The following is a 24,179-nucleotide window of genomic DNA, read 5'->3' as shown; positions in this document are numbered from 1 at the left end:
TTGTAGCAAAAATGACCCCTTTTATGGTACTTTATGGACATCATCCACCATCGATCACATTATATTTTAGAGAAAATTCTAAGGTTCAAGAAGTGGAAGATTACGTCGAGCATCAACAAGAAGTTCTTCAACTCTTAAAGGATAACCTCATTCTGGGGCAACATCGAATGAAACAACAGGGAGATCAACTTCACAGTGAAAGAAGTTTTGATGTAGGCAACTGGGTATATTTATGGCTACAACCATACAAACAAATGTCCCTTAAGGAAGCTACGAAGGATAATAAATTATCACCAAAGTACTATGGTCCTTACAGGGTGTTGCAAAAGATTGGCGCTATGGCATACAAATTGGAGCTACCCGTATCTTCCCGAGTACAACCAATTTTCCATGTTTCATGCTTAAAGAAGGTTATCAGTGACAAGCTCCCGGTTTAGACTATATTGCCAGAACTTGACGAAGAAGGAAACATCATTTGAGCTTGAAGCATCCATGGAGACAAAAACTTGACAACTATGAAATCGATTAATTTCAGAGTATCTAATTGTGTGGAAGAACTTACCCGCTGAAGATTCCACATGGGAGGATGAGAATTTTATACAGAAGCATCCGAAACTGTTCAAGTGTTGAGGACAACACTTTTTGAAGGAGAGTGGCATGTTAGGTCCCTACAATACTGGTGTATTCTCCTTATTGTTATTGTTGTGTCCATGTATCCCCCATGTTGTTATTGTTGTGCCCCATAGAAGCCCAATATTGTTATTGTTGTGCACTTACATTGCTATAGTTTTATACGCTTTGATTATATTGTGACCCCTTAGACTCCTATATGTACCAAGGAGGTCTTATCATTTGAATCATCCAAGAATTGTTCATTTATGTAATGTAAAGGAGGTTGCCCCCTTGAAGAAGCTAATTTTTAAGTCGTTGATGTATCTTTTCTTCTATTTTGTGAGCTAGTTGCATAATAAGGAACAAAGTCCTAGACTTAAACATCAAGGTACGAAATCACTTCAAAAGGAACTGGATTCTCTAATCTAAGAAATCCAAAAGTTCAAAAGGTTGTGCACATTTGGGTGACCGAATTCGAGTTTGAGTAGTCTCATTGTGGACTAAAAGAAACCCTAGAGAACGAGCAAGAAAACAAATCAAGTTCTATTATAAAGGACTGTTACCAAACCATAGTCACTGAAGGATTCGAGACTCTTGTAGAATAAAGGACCTCTGCACACACACACACACACACACACACTTAGGAGATCCAAATCTTAACAGTAATAGAGAAAGCCGACTCTTGAAAAGAAGCATAGTCATATACTAGTCTATGAAGATCGTTTAAGCAAGAAGGCTACTAGGACTTGATCTACTACATAATAACAGTAAAAAGGAGATCATTAAAGAGCTTGGAGACCTATACTACAAAGTTACAAACAAGGAAAAACATGATCTTAGTATTTTGAAATCCATCAATCTTGCAAATTGTAAAAAGGATCAAGGAAGTAGTTTATATCGGTGTAAGAAGAAGTCTATTTAAAGGCATACAACAACTTGTTCTTGAAAGCCTCTACTACAGTCAAAAGAAGGAATCTAGCATTTTTGAACTAGCGTTGAAGTCCTCATCTAACTCGAGCAACCTTTTTGACCTCGACATCTTTGGAGAATTCATGATATCATAACTTATCATAAAGGATCAAGTAAGTAGTCCTTAAGCTACATATAATCATTTTTCTTATAAGTTTTGACTCAACTTGATTAGGGTTTTGAAATATTATTCTAGGGGTTGTAACCTTTTGTTAAAGAATTTTAAAATTCTTGTAAACCCTTGTTGAGAAACCCTAATCCTATAGAAGCCCTATAGTCTAAAGGGAAATTGGAATCCCTAGCAATATAAAACTGAATGCAAAACCCTAGAAGTGATACTTTAGGGTTTGATCTAAAAATACCCAGTTTATAATCATGCACTTGTGCTTGTATATTTTTGGTGGAACTTGTCAAATACGTGTTGCAGGTAAAAGGGAGCACTTCATAAAGAAGCTTCCACCTTCTAACAAAAGATAAGTATTGTGTTGATATATCTAGCTTTATCCTTATTGTCCTTACTCTTGTATTTTCCTTGGAAGGACTAAGCTTGCAGGTTTGAGGATTATCACTAGATTTAGATGGAGACTTTAAAGAAAAGGCATGTATTGTAAAAGAAGCTTTGTTGCAAAAGATACCCTACAAGGTTTGTGATAGGAACAACTCGAGGTATGTATAAAGACCTGTAGCAAGTCTGCTTCATATGAAAAGGTATGATCATTTTGCATCCGCTTCATATTTCTAACTCTCTCATATCTAGGGTATTGAATCATCGAGATTCTTATTTAGAATGATTAATCTTTGTCTAGGGTATGTTGATAAAATCCTAGTCTATTTAGGGTATGTTGATAAAATTTAGAGCATATGATGAAATCGTACTCTCTTGATGTTTAGGGTTTGTTGATATGAAACCCTATCCTTTTAAGGTATATAATAAATACCTAGATTTTCAGGGATGGGTAATTCAAGGTTTATAACAAAAATCTTGTAATATTTAATATAAAATCCTAAGAATGAAACCCTAGGTATATATGCTTCCGTTTGATTGAATCCCTAACTTAGTGAAGTTGTTTTATATCTAACATTAGAGTTTTAATATTTTTATCTAGGGTTCACAATAAAACCAAAGTAGAAATTATTATAAGTTTCTAGGGTATGACAATGAAAACCTATATGTAAAAACTGCTTTTGCTATGATTAGAATACTAATCGAATTCAATTGTTATCTTGATGAAGGAATCTAGGGTTTGTAACAAAAACCATAACAAAGTTGTAAGAATTTTAGGGTGTGAAAGATGAAACCCTTGTCAATTATAAACCTAACTAGGTTTAGGTTATGGATGTCTAAAGTTTGATTTCTTGTTCAAAGTTTTGATAATCCTAGATGCTCCCAATATGATATGCTAACATTAATAAATTGATTTCATGCCCCAATACATATATGTTTGTACTTGGTTGTACTCGTTGTTGAAGATTTGTAGATATATAGTCTTCAAGACGTTGAAGATGTTTACCTACCTCATACTTGTTGATGACTTGATGATGATGTTGAGCATGTGGAAAGAGGGAGCTGTAAACACCTTGATAACGTTGAAGCCTACATTGATGATTATTAGATGACCTTGATAACATATAGAAGGATTGATGTTCCCGATGAAATGAAGTTTTGGAAGGTTGAAAGTTCTCCGATGATATGATGAATCAATAGAAAAAGGTTGTGTGGCTGAAAGAATAAAAGGGACTTGTTCCCTTGTTAAGAAGAAGCTTGGATAAAGGAAAGTGCATATCTCCCCAATTGAGAGGGAGGACATATTGTGACAGCTATAGTGAAGAACTTGGAGAAAGAATGAAGATTAGAGAATGGCTAAAGTACTATAAGATGTTTATTTGTGATTGATGAAGTAGAATTGGATGTTTTGAAAAGCGTTGATGATTAGTTTGGTGTTGTTGAAGAAAGTTGAAGAAGGAAGCTTCCGTTGAAATGTGTTTGATATTGTGATGACCTAAGTGACATTAGAATATTTGAAGACCCCAAAGGTTTGTGCTAACTTGTATATATTTGAAATTTTCTTACTAATTGGGGTTGTGATTGTACAATTAGATCTCTCCATAAAGAAGAACATTTTGGAAGCATTCTTAGACAAATGGATGTCGTTGATTTAGTTGATAGGGAGAGATGAAGCATCTGGGGGCGACAAGATGCTTGGGAGGACATTTGGCTGGCCTATGATGATGTCTCGTTGGTCTTGTGGAGCTCCGACCTTGGATACGATACCTAGATCCTTGTGGGTTGGTGTTAGAGCTGAAGCCTCATGGTACCTATAGTGGCAGAAGCGTGGATAACACCTTAGTCCCAACTGGATAGAGACCTTGGTCAAGTAGCTGGTCCATAGCACTGTGTGTGCTAAGACTCTTCATACACCATGTCAATTTGAGTTCATCCTTGTACCTATGTGTATAATTATGAATACCTCCCTAGTTAAGAGGGAGTGTTGAGAAATATAACTAGTATCGGTCTTCATAATTGAGTCATAATGTAGTGTAAACAACACCAAAAACCTTTATATGTGCGAAGCAAAAAATGATTTCGTTGAAGAGTCAGTTGAAGAGGAAGACATGACTCTTTAGAACTTTTCCCTAGATTTCGAAAATGAAGAAGCACCGCAAATATCACTTGCGGCCATTACAGGGATAACCAACCACAAACATTAAAATTAAAAGGACATATAAAAAAGAGTAATATAATGGTCTTAATAGCTATTGGAAGTACCCATAATTTTGTTAACATGAACTTGGCAAAAAGATTGAATCTTTTCATATATCCGGTGCCCAATATGAAGGTCATGGTATTAGATGGAAAGAAGATCGAAAATGTAGGAAAGTGCCACAAGGTTAAATTACAAATTCAAAGATGCAATTTAGAGTCTCAGTTTTACATTGTGCCTCTGGTATGAGTAGATGTAGTCTTAGGAATGGCTTTAACAATTAGGCACGTATCAGGAGTAGATGTAGTTTTAGGAATAACTTTAACAATTAGGCACTTATTCCACCAATCATCTAGAGCATTTTATTAAGTTCAAATGGCAAGGAAAAAGGTACAAATGTGGCAAACTTCTAAAGAAAGAACAATGTAGTGTAATTGCAAAAAGTCTTGGACAATCATTCCAAGGTATTTGAGACTCCCAAAGGCCTCCCACCTATTCGTGATCACGATCAATGCTATTCATTTGATTCCAGGCACTGTTCCCCCAAACATCACCCCTTATAGGTATCCCTATGCTTAAAAGAGTGAAATTGAACATATGGTTGTAGAAATGCTATAGGTTGGTATAATTCAACCTAGTCAAAGTTCTTTCTCTGTTCCAGTAGTATTGATGCACCAGAAGGGTGGATCATGGCATATGTGTTCGAATTATAGGGAGCTCAACAAGCTCACTATTAAAGATAAATTTCCCATTCCTGTCATTGATGAATTATTGGATGAATTGCATGGAGCAATTTACTTCACCAAGTTGGACCTTCGTTTAGGATATCATCAAATCAGAATGAAGACTGAAGACATTTGTTATTAATATAATTCATAAAAGGTAAATAAATAAAATAAATGTAAATATTAAATAATCAAATATTTATTATGTTAAATAGTCATTAGGTTAATTGAAAGCGCATGTCTAAAAGACATGCCCAGTCATGAAGGGGCACCAATCATCTAGAGTATTTTATTAAGTTCAAATGGCAAGGAAAAAGGTACAAATTATTTGGATTCTAGCCACCCCATAGTCAAATTGTATGTTCTCCGCAAATGATGAAGCTAATTTGGAAAGGAGCACTAGCCTATACGATCTAATGTCATTAGACGAAATTACTGTCCTCAAAAGTAGTTAGTGATGAACAATAGAGATTCAGGAATTAATTAAAAAACACAAGGTGTTCCAAGATATTCTCTTGCAAAAGCCTATTAAAAGGGAAATTGAGAACATAATCTGTTAGGTCCCTTTAATACTAGTGATCCCCCCATTACTATTGTCATTGTAGCCCCTTATTTTTATTATTGTGCCCATGTTGTCCCCATATTGTTATTATTGTTGTGCCCTTACATTATTATTGTTATGTCTGCTCTGATTATATTGTGACCCTGTAGACTCCTATATATAGAAAGGAGGTCTTGTCATTTGTAGCATCCAAGAATTATTCATTTGTGTAATGTAAAGGAGGTTGCTCCCTCGAAGAGGCTACTTTTTAAATCGTTGATCTATCTCATTCTTCTATTTTGTGAGTTGGTTGCATAACATAATCAAATTCATGGCATGGTCAAATCCTATCAACATTAAGCCATATAGATATCTAGGTCATCGGAAAACCGAAATTTTAAGAATAGTCCAAGTCCTCTTAAAATGTGGTAATGTTTCAAAGAGTAGAGGCCCTTACGCTGCTTTGGTGATTCTAGTTTATAAGAAAGATGGATCATTCAGACTATGCATAGATTACAAAGCACTGAATAAGATAACAATTAAGAACAAGTTACCTATTCCCTTCATATACAAGATGTTAGATGAAATTCATGGAGCTAGATGTTTTTCAAAGTTAGACCTAAGATCCAAATAGTGTCAAATTAGAGTAAGATTAGAGGATAGCCGACGACTTTGTAGGCTACTATGAATGAGGTATTCCGACCATACTTAATTAAGTTTGTGTTAGTTTGTTTTGAACATATATAGTGCCTGGAACAAGTTCTTATTGTACTAGAAAAAAATCAGTTTTATGCAAAGATGTTCAAATGCATATTTGGAAAATAAGTAGAGTACTTTGGACACATAATTTTCCAAGGAGTAAAGTTAGATCCCAATAACGCCAGGGCAATTAAGGAATGGCTTAAACAAGTTAACATCTCCAAATTAAGAGAATTTTTAGGGTTTATTGGACACTACTAAAGATTTATTCGAATTAATGCGCACATAACTTCTCCTACAATGAATCTTTTAAAGAAAATTTCGTTACTATGGGATGATAAAGTAGAACAATGTTTTGAAGTATTAAAGGAAATCTTGTGAACAACATCGATATCATCAACTCCCAAATTTTTAAAACCTTTGGTAATTGAATGTGACACTTCTGGGTTCGGAATAGGAGCCATATTAATGCAAGATGGCCATCCCATAGCTTTTGAGAGTAGGAAGCTAAGTAAAAGGGAGTGCTTGAAATTGACATATGATAAAGAGATGCTTGTTATTATGCATGCCCTAACCAAATGGTTAGAGAAAATCTTTGATTTCGAAATTCTACACAAGAAGGGTAAAGACAATGCCATAGTTGATGCTCTTTCTCGAAAAGAAGAAGATCCATTATTATTTGCAATCTCAACTATAGTTCTAGAATGGTTAGACAATTTGAAGTGAGTATGTGAAGAATCCAAAAACATGTAACCTAATCAACAATCCTATCCATAAGTCAAAATTTGAATGGAAAATGACCCCTTTGGTATAAAGGACAAATCTATCTAAGTTCAACCTCCAAATTCAAAACGAAAGTTATTAAGGATTGTCATGGCTCTTCAACAGATGGACATGTGGGATTTTTCAAAAACTGCTATAATGCACGCTAATCATCTTGTTAGAAAGGGATGTACAAGGACATTCAAAAATATGTGGCAAAATGCTATCAATGCCAGAGAAACAAAAATGAAAATAATATGACACCGAGATTGCTCCACCTCTTGCATATTCCAAACTAGAAATGGGAAGAAATATCAATGGACTTCATTGATGGGCTACCCATGTCGAACGAGAAGGACAAAATCCTTGTGGTCGTAGTCGGTGTTATCAGAATCGGACCAGAATCAGTGGAACTGGCTGGTTCTATCGTTTTTGGACCAAAACCGGTCTGAACCGGGCCTCCAAACCGGAATCGGTCAGTTCGATCGTTTTTGGACCAAAACCGGTCCGAACAGGAACCGGCCGGTTCAGTACTGAACTGACCTATTTCACTGAACCGACCAGTTCAAAACCGGTTTTGTGCAAAAAAAAATTGCCTTTTTTTTTAAATTTTTACTCAGTTGGCACTCCTCTTACTCTCCCCTTGGTTAGCCTAATATTCAAGCTTATGGCCCTCAACCTAATAATCAAGCCTATGGCCCTAGTATTACTATGCGATTAATGGTAATGTTAAATTCTTAAAGTAAAAGTGACATTCTCATCCTTTTTCTTGAATTTCTAACATTACCATGAAATGACTATGACTAAGGATGTTTGAAAGTGGTTCCAACCTCATTGGATTTCATATGGAGAAAGTAGAATTTTTGATTTCATTCAAAATCCAGTAGACTTAACAATTTTTCAGGATTTCAGGATTGGGGGAATTGCAACGTTTCCATTGGATTTTTGTCACGTACGAAGGTATGGAGCTAGTACTTAATAAAGAGCACCAAGCCCTGTATGTACTTTGATGATAGTGGCATTGGTTGTCGAACTCCTCTACCATGACTCTACTAAAAATGTACCCGTCATTCAAACAAAATCTTGACATGACATGTTATGTTTTCGCTATCTTGTTTTAATGCCTAAATGGTTATATTGACGACGAAGACCCCAATATAGGCAATGATTTTGATGATATGTAGGAATTTGTTGTAGCATGATTTTTTTTGGATACTAGAGGCCATCTAGAGCCTATTTGTTGATGTATTTTTCGGTTCAGAGATGGATTGCACTCGATGTTATTTTAGTTATGTGCACCCTTACATGCTATAGAAATGAGAACTTTTGCATATTTGTATATAAATGGTTTGGATTCAAATTGGTGCTCTCTTTCCCCTTAGACTTCGCTCTTTCTCCTTTTACTTTGCTGATTTTCTTCTTTTTGTTTTGCACAAAAATCAAATTGGTTGCCAAAATCTGAAGCACAGTTGCGAATATATGGTTGTTCGACCATATAAAGCAGTGTTATCAGAATTGGACCGAACTGGTGTAAACTGACCGGTCTGACCGGTTTGAGGGCAAAATCAGTTCAGACCGGTGACGTGAACCGTTTTTAGCTGGTTCAGTACCGAACTGACCTGTTTTCATTGAACTGGTCGGTTCGATACTTAACTAGCTAATTTTGTACATCGATGTGAAGGACCCTTCGAATGCAATTTTTTCTTCTTCAAAAAATCAATGATTTTATGACAAGGGAAGCCTAGTATTTGACCATATTGCCTTACTAATGCTACACAATTCATGGTAATGTTAAATTCTTAAAGTAAAAGAGTGACATTCTCTTTTATCTTTCATTTTCATCCTTTTACTTAAATTTTTAACATTACCATGAAATGACTCAGGGTGTTTGAGAGTGGTTATGACCTCATTGGATTTCATATGGAGAAAGTGGAATTTTAATCTCACTCAAAGTCCAACAAACTTAACAGTTTTCCAAGATTTCAGGATTGGGGGGATTGTAACGCTACATTGGATTATGTGATGTATGAGGGTATGAAATTAGCATTTAATCAAGATCACCAAGCCGTCTATGTACCTTGATGTTAGTGGCATTTGTTGTCGAACTCCTCTATCATGAACCTACTAAAAAAATTACCCATCACTGAAACAAAATCTTGACTTGACATGCTATGCTTTTTCTATCTTGTTTTAACGCTTAGAGGGTGATATTGATGACAAAGATCCCAATATAGGCATTTTTTGATGATATGTAGGTATTTGTTGTAGCATAATTTTTTTTGGATGTTAGAGGCCATGTGGAGCTTGTTTGCTAATGTATTTTCGGTTTAGAGATGGATTGCACTCGGTGCTATTTTGGTTATGTGCACCCTTACATGCTATATAAATGATAACTTTTCTTATTTTTGTATAAATGGTTTGGATTCATATGGATCCACATGAATATATATATTTTTCTTTAAAATTTGAATATTTTGTGTGTTTTTGGTTGACCGGGTTTTTGGTCTAGTTTTTTTACCGGTTTCCGTTTGGTTCTAACTGGTTTACGGTCCGGGGGGTCTACTGGTTCAATGACCGGTTTGGTTCTGATAACTATGATATAAAGAGACAACTTATGGGTTGGCCGACTTGACCATCTAGAGGGCCAACTTGGTCTTGTGGTGACAAAATTGACTCTTTTGACTCAGAGTAAAAATTTCTTTTCTCACAAATAGTTCAAATGAAACTTTGATTCATGACATATTTTCTTATTGACTCAATAAATCCTAGAAGCATGAAGAACATGCTTGACTAATGAAATAATAATAATAGTAATAATTCCTTTTTCTTCTTTTGCTTTTACATGAAATACATATTGATACAAGTACAATGATAATTATGAAGACCGAACCTTGTTACATATTTCAACATAAACTTCTAGAAGGAGTTCTTCAAACAAATTGGGCCATCCCTCAAAATGAGCTCAACCTACCACCCCCAAGCAGACGACCAAACTGAAATTGTCAATAAATGTTTGGAAGCATATCTTTGTTGTTTTGTAACAAACTAGCTAAACAAATGGCTCAAATGGTTACATCTGGCAGAGTGGTGGTACAAGTCCACTTATCACGCCTCAAAAAAATGACGACATTTCAAGCTCTCTACGGTTATGAGCCCCATAAATGGAAGGAGAGAGCTACAAATGATATAAAAAGTCCAACAGTAAAGGATCAATTGGAGGAGAACTAAAAATTTGTTTAAACACTAAAGGAAAACCTAAATATCGCAACAAACTATATGAAGGAACATGCTCACCAACGCAGGTCAGAAAGAGAATATAATGAAGGAGATTGTGTATATGTGAAGCTTCAACCATATAAACAATTATCATTGAAACAACATGGAAAAACAAGCCAGGCACTAAGTTCTATGAGCGATGTCAAGTTGTCAAGAAAATCAGTTTAGTAGCTTATGTCTTAAAATTACTTGAAAAAAGCTGCATCCATAACGTTTTCCATGTTTCTTGTCTAAAGAGGGTGTTGGTAAAATATCAAACAAAACAAGCAACACTTCATACACTGAATGATGAGGGAGAAGTTGTATTAGAACTGAAAGCTATCATTACCACTACAAAAAAGCGATTAATTGCCTGAATAATTAAATAATACCTCATCAAGTGGAAGAGCCTACTATAAGAAGATGCTTCTTGGGAAACAAAAGATTTTCATCAACAAAATCCCTCGTCACCTTATGCTTTTAGGATAGTGCATTTCTTAGAGGGGAAAGCAATGTTTGTAAAAATAAAATAACTATAATTGTATATTGAATATGTAGAGGGGCACGATCAAAGATCATGACTTCTCGTGAAAAGGCACCCAAAGCCATATTTAAGCCAAGCACCTTCATTGTAATATACTATCATTCATTCTATCAATTATATACAATGTTACATTTATCACTATTGACAATTTATAGATGGGGGTCACAATTTTTAATTATCGGCAATATTGGGGAAAATATCAGAAATTATCAAAAACTTTAAAAATACAAAAAAAAACATTTTTCTTTTCAATTTGTAAACTTCTAAAACAACATCAACATCAAACAAACACATTGCTACATAAATACGAAAATAAAATTAATATATAAGATGTATAAGATGTCAAGTGATAGTAGATAGATCAGATATTGATATTGAAATATGATATTTTTCTCGAGTCATAAGATCTAATAGAATGATAAGAATTCATATCCAAACAAACATAAATGTATCTCATGAGGTGAATCATGGAAATGAAAACAACATTCCCCTTGTTTGCTTGATGGAAAATAGTCAATTCATCCTCAACAATGTTATCAAAATTAGATAGAGATTTTGGTTGCCCAAAAATACATCAAATTGAAAAGAAAATATAATTCATGTGCATCCATATGAATCCAAATTATTATACACAAATATGCAAACTTTCTCATGTAAATAACAAGGGTGCATATAACCAAAATATCACCGAGTGCAATCCATCTCTAAATCGAAATATATCAATAGAGAGTCTCTAATTGGCCTCCAAATTCCAAATAAAATAATGTTACAACAAATAGTTACATAACATCAAAATCATATTGGTATCATAGTCATCAGTATCACCGATGTAACGTTAAATTAAGATAGAAAAAGGTTAACATCCTAATCAATAATTTTGCTTGAGTGAAGAGTACGTTTTTACTAGGGTCATAAAACATGAGCCCAACAGTCAACGCCATCAACATCGAGGTAGATAGAGGGCCTGGTGACCTTGATTATGTTGAAGAATGTAACTTGTCGATCTTCATAATTGTATTTGATGAAAAGAAAGAGAGAAATTTAATTGTAAAAGAAAAATTATTTTGAAGCATGGGTTTCATGCTCTTTTGTTTATTGTCTAGGTCAAAGCCTCCATTGAAGGCTTCTAGGTTTTTTCAAGAGTCAATAGTCATTATCACATTTATTAGACCCTTCTTGGGCTTTTGTATCATGTAAAAAGATTTATTTTTGAGTCAAAAGTGTCATTTGTCACCTCCACACCAAGTTGGCCTTGTCCTCATGAAGTCGGCCTGGATTAGGGCTATTCGACCCAATAGAAAGGCTATATATAAAGGCAACTCGACTCATTTGAAGCACACACTCAACAAGTTTGATCTACAAGAGAAAGAGGCAGAAAAGAAGAGCGAAGTTGCAGGAGAAGGAAGGAAGAAGCTGGGAAGACTAAAATCGAGTTCTTGGGCATCTCTCTCTCACACGTGCGAAGTTTTTGGGCTGAAGCTGGGGCCAAAATTTCTGAACTTACTGTAGGTCAGAAATTCTAGAGCTGCATTTGAGACGTTGACACTTGGAGACTTTGACAGTGGCCATCTACAAGAAATAAGGGTTGACTTGGTGATTGGAGGAGGTCTTTGTCTAGGTCTAAAGGGTTTTGGATTGTCCCATCTTGATTTGAATCTACTAGTGGAAGAGTTGGACTGGGTTTTCCCCTTGGAGGGATTTTTCCATGGTTGAGTGCCTACACCATGTGTCTCTTGTTCTTGTGATCTTCATATACATTTAATTTGGTAATTGCTAGATTAAAGGCAACATAATAAAGAAATAAACGAAGCCAACATAAACGACAAGTTATTATCAAGAAAAGAGGAATCAAATCGTAATACCTACATGCATTGATTTCTCAACATGGTTTCAGAGCTAAGGTGATTAATTGAAGGAAGGGAAAACAATCCTGGAAGGGAAGTTTACTCCCTCAATGGCAAGTTATTTGAAGATGGGACTCAATATCATGAAAATAGCAGGAAGCTGGATTGGAAGGATCATCCACAATCTATCTAGGAGAGTCAAGAGTGAAGGATTCTTGGCTACACTTACAGGTACACTTGATGATGACAATGCATGGATCATTGATAGTGGAACCTCAAGACATATGATGAGGGAAAGTGGACAACTTCATACTCTATCAAGAGAATCATCATCACATGCAATGGAGCTAGGAGAGAAGAACAACTATGCAGTCAAGGGCCTTGGATCTACATCATTAAAGCTAGAAAGTGGAGCAAAGCTACACCTCAACAACTTCCTCTATGTCCTGTTGAAGAACCTAGGGCAAGTGGGATTAATGTGATTCTTTTAGACTTGATAACAATTTCTGAAGTGATTTTGCAATTTTATGTTAGCTTGATCTTCTTCTTATTATTAGTGTGTGTTTGCTTCATCGACTTGCTACCAAAACAAAGAGACAAGAACACAAGATGTTTGGCTTTCTTCCAGGGCCAAAACCTCTCCCTCTTGGAGAGGAAAACCCGCACAAAATTATTCTTATAAAGATTCTAATTGATGACTACCAAGACCATGACCCTTCACCTATCTAGCCACTCCAAGACCAAGACACCAATCCTCTTCTTACTGCTGAGATCATCATCATCATTATTGCTTTACCAAGATCATTGTTGTTGCACCTTGACTGCTCATGAGATCATCATCATCATTACTGCTTTACCAAGATCATTATATCCTCATGAGATCACTACTGTGCCTTCACTGAGATCATCTCTGCACTTTCATCACAATCATCATCATAACAATGAGGTCCATATGAATGTATTCATGAGCTGCATCGAGAACTTTTACATGATTTTGTAACTGTCTTCAACATATCCATGATAGAGACTGAGATTGTGACTGCATCCAGATTATATGTCAAGTATAATGTATGTCACTGTGGGATTATACCAAAACATGTCACTGCGAGATTGAGAGTGCTACTGTAGGATCATCGAAGTCCTCTTCATCTCAATTAAGACGAGATAGTGGTATTCACTCGAAATATACTCACCCTGCATTGTGGACAAACTTTGACATTACCTTCCTGTGGCATACGAAACCCTTCCTGTAGTTGCCATTTGAAACTTTAGAGGAATGCGAGTTCTGTTCCTGTCCTTTTGCGTAGACCCTAGCCGCATATATATAGTGGTCAGCCTATGCATTTGAGCCGACATGACAATGTGAACGGTTGTGTCTTTTATTGAGCCGACATGACTGTGCTAGTTAATTCATTTGCAGGCCGACATGACTGTTCTTATTAATTCATTTTGCTTGTTGCCTTCTTCAAGGGGATGGTGCTTGCCTTGGAGGGATTTCATCTGGACACTAGGTTGATTTATTTACATTACATATCGGCTCAAGAAGAGCATGACATTGACGCTTTGACTTTCCTAAGAAACGAGCAAGAAACTCATTCTTATAATTCACAAAAATAATTTTTCTTTTTCTTGACAAGTACAAAGATCAAAATTACATTTGTAAATTCCGAACCTAGTTACACTTTCTTCAACATGTCCCAGGCTTGAAACATAATTTACTTTCTATTTCTTGTTTAGAAGATAAAGGAGATAAGGTTGTTTTTGTAGATGGTAAAGTTTTGGTTTGCAGAATGATTCAAGTATTGAAAAGGAAAAGGTTATTGGAATTCATGAAGGAAGACTATATAGAGTTATAACACCATCTCCTCAAGCCCTTGTTCACATGGAAATCAATCCTATCAAACTTTGGCATAGAAGATATGGGCATATTCATTACAAGATAATACCCTCTCTAAGTCAAATGGTAAATGGCATCCCCAACATCAAGGAAGACCATGAAGGAGTATGCAAGGGATGTGCTTTGGGAAAGAACACTAGGAAACCTTTTACAAGCAGTGACACAAGGTCTAAGGAGATATTAGACCTCATTCAATCGAATGTTTGTGGACCCATGTCCAATAAATACCTTGGAGGCCATCTTTACTGTGTGACTTTCATTGATGATTACTCTAGAAAGATATGGCTTTATCTTCTCAAGACATAGGACAAAGTATTTGAAAAGTTAAAGGAATTTAGATCTGAAGTTGAGACCTTAACCGAAAGAAAGATAAAGACTTTGAGATCCGACAATGGAGGTGAATACACTTCAAAAGAACTTATTGCATATTGTAAAGAAGTAGGTATTAAGAGGGAGCTCATTATTCCCTCCACCCCCGAACAAAATGGAGTAGCAAAAAGGAAGAATAAAATCATTGAAGAATGCATAAGGACTATGATATTTGATCAAGATCTACCAAAATTTCTATGGGGAGAAGCAACCATGACAACAATATACATACAAAATAGAAGTCCTCATAGAATCCTTGATAATATGACACATGAAGAAGCATTGTCAGGAAAGAAGCCATGTATAGATCATTTCCGAATCTTTGGATGTCCTACATACATACATCTTCCAAAAGACAAGCGCAAGAAGTTAGACTCTACAACTATAAAATGTATCTTTGTTGTTTATAGCCTTTCATGATTCATCAAAGGCTTAAAGAATCTACATCAAGGAAGATAGACAGATTGAAGTTAGCAAGGATGTCATATTTGATGAAAACCATGCCTACAAAAGATCCAAGGATATACCAATCGAATCCGTTGAAGGAGATGTACCTCTATTTGAAGAAGAAGAGCAACATGACAAGTCACCTACAAACTAAGAAGAAGAAGGACCAAGTGAGCCTGTAAAACCCTAATCATTCTTGAAACAAAGAAGAGGCCAAATTGGTCAAAAGCTACGCTTGGAGATGCCGAAGGACATGGAGCAACTAAAGGATCTTTCAGAGAAAGCAAAAGACCGAAAATAAACTTAGGATATGCAACATACATAAGAAAGTCAATCGAAGCATAACCAACTACCTTTGAAGAAGCCACTCATCAAGAAGAATGGAAGAAAGCAATGCAAGAAGAAGATCTATCCATCATGAAGAATGGTGTTTGGGAAATCATTCCTAGACCTAGTGATAAATCTGTTGTCACTTACAAATGGATTTACAAAATCAAACACGTTGTTGATGAAGGCATAGACAAATACAAAGCTAGATTTGTTGCAAGGGGTTTCTCTCAAAAGTAAGGAATCGATTATGAAGAAACCTTTGCTCCCACTGCCAAGTATACCACTATTAGATCTTTGGTTTCGTTAGCTGCTACTATGGAATGGAATATCTATCAAACGGACGTCAAAACAACATTTCTAAATGGAACCAATGAGGAAGAAGTATATATTGAACAATCAAAAGGCTTTTAAATATATAGCAACGATACTCATGTTTGCATACTAAAGAAAGCTCTATATTGTTTGAAGCAAGCTCCGAAGGCTTGGTATGCAAGGATGGATGCATCTCTCTTAAGGATTGTGTTCGTTAGAAGTTCTGCTGATGCAAACCTCTTCATCAAGATAGTGAAGAATGAACCAATCATTATACTTTTATATGTGGATGATTTATTTATTACAGGTGTGGAGCACAAAATTCTAGAATGCAAGAAAATGCTGGCAACAAAATTTGAAATGAAAGATCTGGGACTCATGCATTACTACTTGGGCATGGAAGTTTGGCAGAAATCTGGTGAGATATATCTTGCTCATGGAAAGTAAATAATCAAGATGTTACAAGAGTTCAGTATTATGGATTCCAAGCCTATGATTACTCCTATGGTCACAAATCTCAAGAAGTTGAGAAGCTCCCGTATTTTCATGCCAAGACAAAGCATATCAACAAGTATCATTACATTAGAAGTTTGGTGCGGGATGCGGTTGTGAACCTACAACATATTTCGACAAATGAACATGTAGCTGACATGTTAACTAAATCTCTTCCAAATAAGAAGTTCGAATATTTTAGAAGCATGCTTGGATTGGTTGATATTATAGATTTAGTTTATAGGGAGAGATGAAGCATCTTGTGCCAATAAAATGCTTGGGAGGACATTTGGCCGACTTGTGTGTTGATGTTTAGATCCAGAAGTAGGGAGGGTGGCATTGGTCATGGAGCTCCGACATTAGATACACACCTAGATCCCTAGGTTGGTGTTAGAGCTTAAAAGCTTTGATGGTACCTAGAGTGGCTAAAGTTTGAATACACACCTTAGTCCCACTTGATTAGAGTACCTTGGTCAGGTATCTAATTTGTAGCACTGCGTGTGCTGTGCCTCTCCATAGACCATATCATTTTGAGATTTTCCATGTACCTATATATGTATGTAATTATGAATACCTTCCTAGTTAAGAGGGAGTGTTGAAGAATGTAACTAGTGTCGGTCTTTGTAAATGTATCTAATGGAAAGAAAAAGGAATTTTATTGTATAAGAAAAAATATTTTGAAGCATGGTTTCATGCTCTTCTATATATTTTCTAGGTCAAGGCCTCCATTGATGGCTTCTAGGTTTTGTGAAGAGTCAATAGAGTCATTGTCACATTTACTAGATCATTCTTGGGCTTTTGTATCATGTAAACAGATTTATTTTTGAGTCAATAGTGTCATTTGTCACCTCCACACCAAGTCGGCCCTGTCCTCATGAAGTCAACATAGATTAGGGCTATTTGACCCAACAAAAAGGCTATATATAGAGGCAACTTGACTCATTTGAAGCACACACTCAACAAGTTCGATCTACAATAGAAAGAGGCAAAAAAGAAGAGCGAAGTTGCAGGAGAAGGAAGGAAGAAGGTGGGAAGACTAAAATCGAATTCTTGGGCATCCCTCTCTGACACATGCAAATTTTTTGGGTTGAAGTCGGGGCCGAAATTTCTGAACTTACTGTAGGTAAGAAATTCTGAAGTTTGGGGTAGAAATTATGGATTAAAGCTGCATCTGAGAAGCTGACTCTTGGAGACTTTGGCAGGGGTCATTTACATGAAGGAAGGGTTGAGTTTGTGATTGGAGGAGGTCTTTGTCTAGGTCTAAAGGGTCTTGGATTGTCTCATCTTGATTTGAATCTACTAGTGGAAGAGTTGGATTGGGTTTTCCCTTGGAGGGGTTTTGGCAATGTTCCACAAAGTTTCCGGGATGGGGAAACGCAGGAGCGGGGATACACACAAAGGGGACGTATATAAGCAACCCCAAAATTTAGGAATATTTCAGGGAAACATGGGGACTCGGATTTGTAAATTTTTTAAAATGATTAAAATTTAATATATAAAAATAAAAAATAAAATCCCAACAATATGTCAATAACTAAGCTAGTAACTAGTAAATTTTAATAATTATGAAATGTACATCTAAATATGATCATCATTTCATGTTAGACTATTATGAATCATAATTATTATTTGACATTTCTGCAATCATCATTGTAAAATTGTAAATCTAAAAGTAAATTACTAAATTGAATCCATCATTTGACATATGCAATGTTCCATCTAAATTCATCATTTGGCAATGGGCATTAATATTATGCAAGGTACATCTAAATTGAATTAATCATCTAACTATTGAAATTACACAATGCACATCGAAAGTAAATTCATCACATGACATTGACATTATGCTAAAGTCTAAAATAGCCATAGAATACTAAACTAAAAGTAAACATAGAAGTGAAAGACTAGTAAATTTCTCAAAAAGTACTAAATAATAAATCGCAACTCCAATCCGGTGGCTCCAAGTCACAAAATGAAAATTGCAGCTCCAATCCGGTGGCTCCAAGTCACAAAATGAAAATCGCAACTCCAATCTGGCAAGTAACAGAATGAAAATTGCAGCCCCAAATGTCCCAGGCCCTCGGTCGGTGGTAAATCCGAATCACAACAAATTGTAGATGGAAAATGTCAAGCGGCGGCAACAAGAAAATCTCAGGTGACAAGGTAAAATGTTGAGCGATAGTAGAAGGAAAATGTCAAGCGCCAAGGTAAAATCGTAGGGTTAATGAGAAACGAATGAGAAATGTGAATGATTATGTTTTAAAGTTTTAATTTGTCCTTTAGTTTTTATTTAGTTTTTTTAATTATATTAAAAATTGTATTTTTTATATTTTTAATTGTTAATAGCAAAAAATTTTGGGGGGATGCAGGGGACACTTTTCGTCACCAGAAAAAAGTCCCCTCGGAGTTGCCCCGAGTTTCCTAAAAAAAGGGGGCATGGGAAAACGTTTCCCCAAGAGTTTCCTTGTCTCTGGAGCGTGGGGCAGCGAGGAAGCGTGCCCCCACCCTGGGGAACGTGTCCCCATGGAACACTAGGTTTTGGCCTAGCTGAGTGCCTACACCTTATGGCTCTTGTTTTTGTGATCTTCATATACATTTAATTTGGTAATTGCTTGATTAAAGGCAACATAGTAAAGAAGTAAAAGAAGCCAACATAAATCACAAGTAGTTATAAAGAACAGAGGAATCAAACCCTAATACCTACATGCATTGATTTCTCAACAGATTAAATGTTAGTTCCTTACCCTCGTATATCACAATATCTATTAGAAAATTGCTATCCCGCTGATCATGAAATCCTAAAGACTGTTAAGTCTGTTGGATTTTGAGTGGGATCTAGAATTCTACTTTCTTCTTATGAAATCCAATGAGGTCAAAAGCTCTCTCAAACATTTTTGAGTCAATTAATGGTAATGTTAAAAAATTAAGTAAAAAGATGAAATTTTTTGTTCATTTAGCTTTTCATAATCCATGGAGAGGATTTTAACATGTTTGCCATCTTTTGATTTCAATAAACTCCCTAGAAAAGAAGTTGATATTTCTAAATAGCTATATTCATATTAAACAGCTCATCAAAACAAACCACCAGCTTCAAGCCCTTGGATCAGTGTTGGTTGTGAGTTGCTTTTGCCCACATCTTTGAAAACCCCTTATGAACCTGCTTTTTTCCCATAAACTCCCTTTTAACTGCATTAAAAGAGATTTATACCTCCTCAGCAGACCTAGAAACATAAAAGCAGGTCACTAACTGGATATTTCAAGCTAAAAAATACCGTTGTAACAGAAATTAGCCACTTATGCATATGACCATAAGCAACTTTAGAGAAGGGATTACTCTAAACAATATATAATTTGGTTCAAATAACACAAAACTTATGGGGAAATGAATAGTTAGCTTGAAATGCCAGCATGGCCTGCATACACCAAATTTGTCACCTCCACAGTTCACACCTTTGTATGTTCACTACAGAATGAGATGGTCAAGCTTACATGAACCACGACTTGGCAATGATTTAATGTTACAAACATTATCACTAGAAAGGTGGGATAATCTAGTTTGTTTGCAAATTGGAACTGGCATAGAGAAGTGCTTTCTTATGGAAAATGCATACTAGTGTTGATTAGCCTTATGGCATATGATTGTGACATGTTATAAGAAATCACAATGCATTTTGTTTTCCTTGTTAAAATGTAACATGTTGGGAAATTTCTCAACTGTAAAGTTAAACGATTATTTTCAAGTTACAGTAAATATTACAAGAACTTATTTATATCCTATTCTACAGGTGAAAGTGCAAGAAATGGAGGCAATCCGACAGGAAAAAAAGGCTACTATTGCTTCAATGATGGAGAAAACAGAACAAATAAGGATATCTCAGGATGAACTTCAACGGAATCTTTCTCAGGTTTCATTGTTAGCTTTTAGATGTTCTAGTCTTCATCAATTTGATGTGCATTCTATGTGTCTGTTCCAAGCTATTCCAAATAATTTTGGATAGTTCAATTATTTATGGTTTTTATGGACATTTTGAGAGGAGAAGTAATTGATTGAACATCTAACGACCTTCTGAGTAAGCATCCAATACCCCTAATTCTGGTTGACAAATAATATTGGATGTATTACACTTTATCTTCTATCAGGCTTATTGTCTTTGTCCATAATAAGTTGTATCTATTTCAATTAGCTCATGGTTGGTAGATTTGTATTGTTGCAACTTCCCTCTTACTTTTGTTTAGAGATTGTTGACGATGTGAACATAACGTGTGATGCAGTTAAAGGATTTTCGTCGTTTGCCTTGTACGTACATGTAAAGTTCCTTGTCTAGAAGTGAAGTTTTTTTTTCTTATGGTTAAAGGCTCTACAGGTAGGTGTTAGCTCACTAGTGGCCATAAGCAAAGAGTCCTTGAGCCTAACTAAAAACATAGCTTACTAGCTAATAGAAATTGTGATATAGGCTATATCCAGTGCAAACGTTAAAGACGAAAACATAAAAAATTAAATCAGCTTTCTATCCCTCCAAAATTGTGATAAGAGATAGCAACAAGAATAATGCTTTTATTGGGGGGAGGTTCATCTTTGTCTTTGAGGGCTGCCCCCAATCTTAAACAACATGCTTGAGGATTAGTGAGAGTGGGCTTTCAATTCGAACGCATTATTACCCTACTCAAGCTTAGGAGGCTTCTTAGCCTTAGAGATAGCCAATGCCAAAAGGTGAGAACATGTCATTCTATGGGGGCAAGAGGAAGATGGTCACAATACCTACCTACCTCTCTTGATGCTTGTAAATAGCATGACCAACTTGATGGTTAGGGTATCCTTCAGATTAACAAGACAGAGAAGAATCGGAAGGGGAGTTAGCAAGGGGCTCCCTCTCATGGTGCAAGGTGTGCTCCCAAGATTTTCAATAGTTGGCACAAATGTGTCTTCTCCATCATCACCTTTCTGACTTGGATTTGCAAAGGCAAACTTGCGAAATTTGTAATCTTCGTGGCAAATAAAACAGTTTTGTTTTGAATATTGATAAAAAGAGACCCATTTCTTCTTTTCCATATATGAAAATGCAGTGTTGATAACATCGTCAATTTTTGGGCCCTCATGATTTTTTTTTGTGAAAATAAACATCACACAGATTACTAAATTATCATGATTTTTTTTTTTCTGATTTTTTGTTGAATTTGTTAAAAAATCACTGTTTTGAGTCATAATTTCTAACAGGGCAATACAAAAGCACATCAAAACAAGAATAAATGTCTCTTGATATGAATCATGTCAATGAAGCAAATTGATTCGCCCTTGTTTGCTTGGTGGAAAATGGTGACAACGTCTTTAGAGCTGAAACCCCTAACTCGCATTTGCAAAATCATGGATGAAAGACCAAGAATTTGGTTTTAAGATGATAGTGACATAGAGAGGGCAATACTTTCCAATTTATTGCATTGATTACTGAAATTATTGTGATGTATAGCATATAGAGGTGGTAATACCACCATGTCTGATTTTGTGGTAAATACTATTATTGCAGTAAGTGTAACATTGTCTGGCAGTCTTGAAGAATAATTGAGTTAAGAAACTAAATAAAGCTATATATGATATTGTCAAGGGTAGGGAGTGTAAAAAAAATGATATTCATCCAAAATCACCTTTATATTGTAAATTTTACAAATTTGTTGATCTTTCCACTGAATATCAAGAGAAAAGAAAAGCAAGGAAAAGAGAAAAATAGGTCCAAGTCCTTGATTCTCCACTCTTGAGTTCTTGATTGGACAACTATTAGGTTTCACTCTTTCAGGATTCCATATCGATTATGATGTATCATTTTTTATTTGGCATCCACTACATCGTTTATATTAGTGCTTTCTCCATATTCATGTGCTAATGTGTTTATCTTATGTTGTTGTTGCTTTATATGTTCAAAATTTTGAAAAAAATGAATATATATTATACCTTTCTATGTTTGCTGTTTTTTTGTCGATGTTTCAGAGAAGATGTTTTCTGGAACCTCTCTGATTTTTTGCCAATGCTGGTGTTGTTATCAATACTGTATGAAATGGAATCTCAATTCTAATCATTTAACATGGTACATTGAATTCAGTAAATGAAGGAACTCTAACCCCTACAAGTGTTACTTTTCAAGAAATGGTGGAGGGGATAATTTGGAAATAGAAGTTGTAAACTGATTCCTAGGACGTGGTAGCAAAGTTGCAAAACCAAAAAAAGCTTCTTTACAGTTTCTTTTTATCAACACAATGGGCATTTTCATTGGGGCACACCATTTAAAGTGTTTTCCTTGTGCCAGGCTGTCAAGGGCTAGGGACGATGTAAAGGACTTCTTAGGTTCCAAAAATGATTCCCATATGGACTTCAGAAACCAAGTTTTCTGTTTTGACCCAAGTCTCTGCAACTTATTTGATTTAATGCCTGAATTTCTGCCTTAAGTTAACCCTTTGTAGCCATTTGTTGGCTTATCTATTTTAAAGTCCTTTGTTTGATTCCATCCCTAGTCCCTGCAGAAGGAAGTTGTAACTTAGAGACAAAGCTCAATGAACAAGCTATTTGGGCTAAGGATTTTGATCCATTCTGGTATTAGCCTCATTACTAGGACCACTTTTTAAGTTTTTAGCTTACTCTTGGGTCATGATCAATGTAGAGCACACTTACCGATTCAGTGACATGTGGTGAGTGTGAGTACAGTTGTTGGCAATGCGAGGAATAAGTAGGTCGTTCATTTATATTCTTTATTGATCTATTTCCGTGATTCAATTGACATTGCCCACATTTAGGTGATGTTCCTAATTTGTAGGAGTTCTACTTGGTGAAGGGCCCATCCTCGTTGATCACCCTCTAGTTGTTTGTTTGTAAAATGCTTTCCGTATGGCAAGCCCTGGAGCCGTCTTGCATTTATTGCACACTTTAGTATTTTTAGACAATGAAGCCCTAATTGATTGGAATGACGATTGGATTGTGCAAGGACTTGGCTAGTTCGGTAACAGATCGGCTGGCTCGGTTGAGTTCGACTTAAGCCGGCTGAGCCAGTCAGCCCGTTCAGCAGCTAAAATGGGAGGGAAAGCAGTCTCCAGACTTGGCTTTTTTTTTGGTTTTAGGTTTTTTGCTTGTCCATCTAACCCACCATAACTCTTATATTTGCTGCAAGGTATACAAATAAATTTAGTGTCCTTGCTACTTTAACATATATGAAAATTGTGGGTGCTTCCTATGTCTATTAATACAATGGCGTTTTCTTTCTTAATATGTCCTTTTAGCTTTAGGTTTGTGGTTGTGCTATTCCCGTGATTGCGGCTAGGGAAATTCTTGGGATAGCCTCTCCTTCTAGCTCCGTGCTTGGAGCATCATTTTCCTCGTTAGTATCTTTGTCTGAGTCACTACTCGAGGCATCCTCTTCTTGTTCTGCTTCACAATTATAGATTTTTTGTGTGCTGCATTTGTGTCCTTGTGAAAATTTGTCCTTCTGCTAACTTTGTTCATCTTTTTTCGACATTGTCAAGGCGATGATGTACCTTATCAAGTTCTCGATATTTATTAATGTAGGCTTCATCATTATTATTCCCCATTTTCGATTTGTTTTTCTTGTTGACAGAACCCACATTTTTTTTAAAATTATTAATGTATACTTAAATTAATTATATAATTATAAAACTATATAATTATAACTATATAATAT

At 35.7% G+C, this 24,179-nt stretch overlaps 1 protein-coding gene across 2 annotated transcripts in view; it reads left to right on the top strand.

Annotated features, from left to right (window-relative positions):
- Positions 1-24,179, top strand: part of LOC149199309 (structural maintenance of chromosomes protein 6B-like) — a 423,580-nt gene that overhangs the window by 30,619 nt on the left and 368,782 nt on the right. For both annotated transcript variants that reach the window (XR_016253762.1, XM_089402377.1), the window contains exon 5: positions 20,286-20,405. Coding sequence is in view for 1 of the 2 variants with exons in the window: in XM_089402377.1 (XP_089258503.1) it covers positions 20,286-20,405 (120 nt within the window). In the remaining variant the exon portion in view is untranslated. The remainder of the gene's footprint in view (positions 1-20,285; positions 20,406-24,179) is intronic.

Source organism: Pinus tabuliformis, chromosome 2_1 (assembly GCF_031772625.1).
Source record: "Pinus tabuliformis cultivar Carrire ecotype Pingquan chromosome 2_1, CPIR1, whole genome shotgun sequence".
In the NCBI taxonomy this organism is placed as follows: Eukaryota; Viridiplantae; Streptophyta; class Pinopsida; order Pinales; family Pinaceae; genus Pinus; species Pinus tabuliformis.
This window is presented reverse-complemented; position numbering and strand designations above follow the sequence as displayed.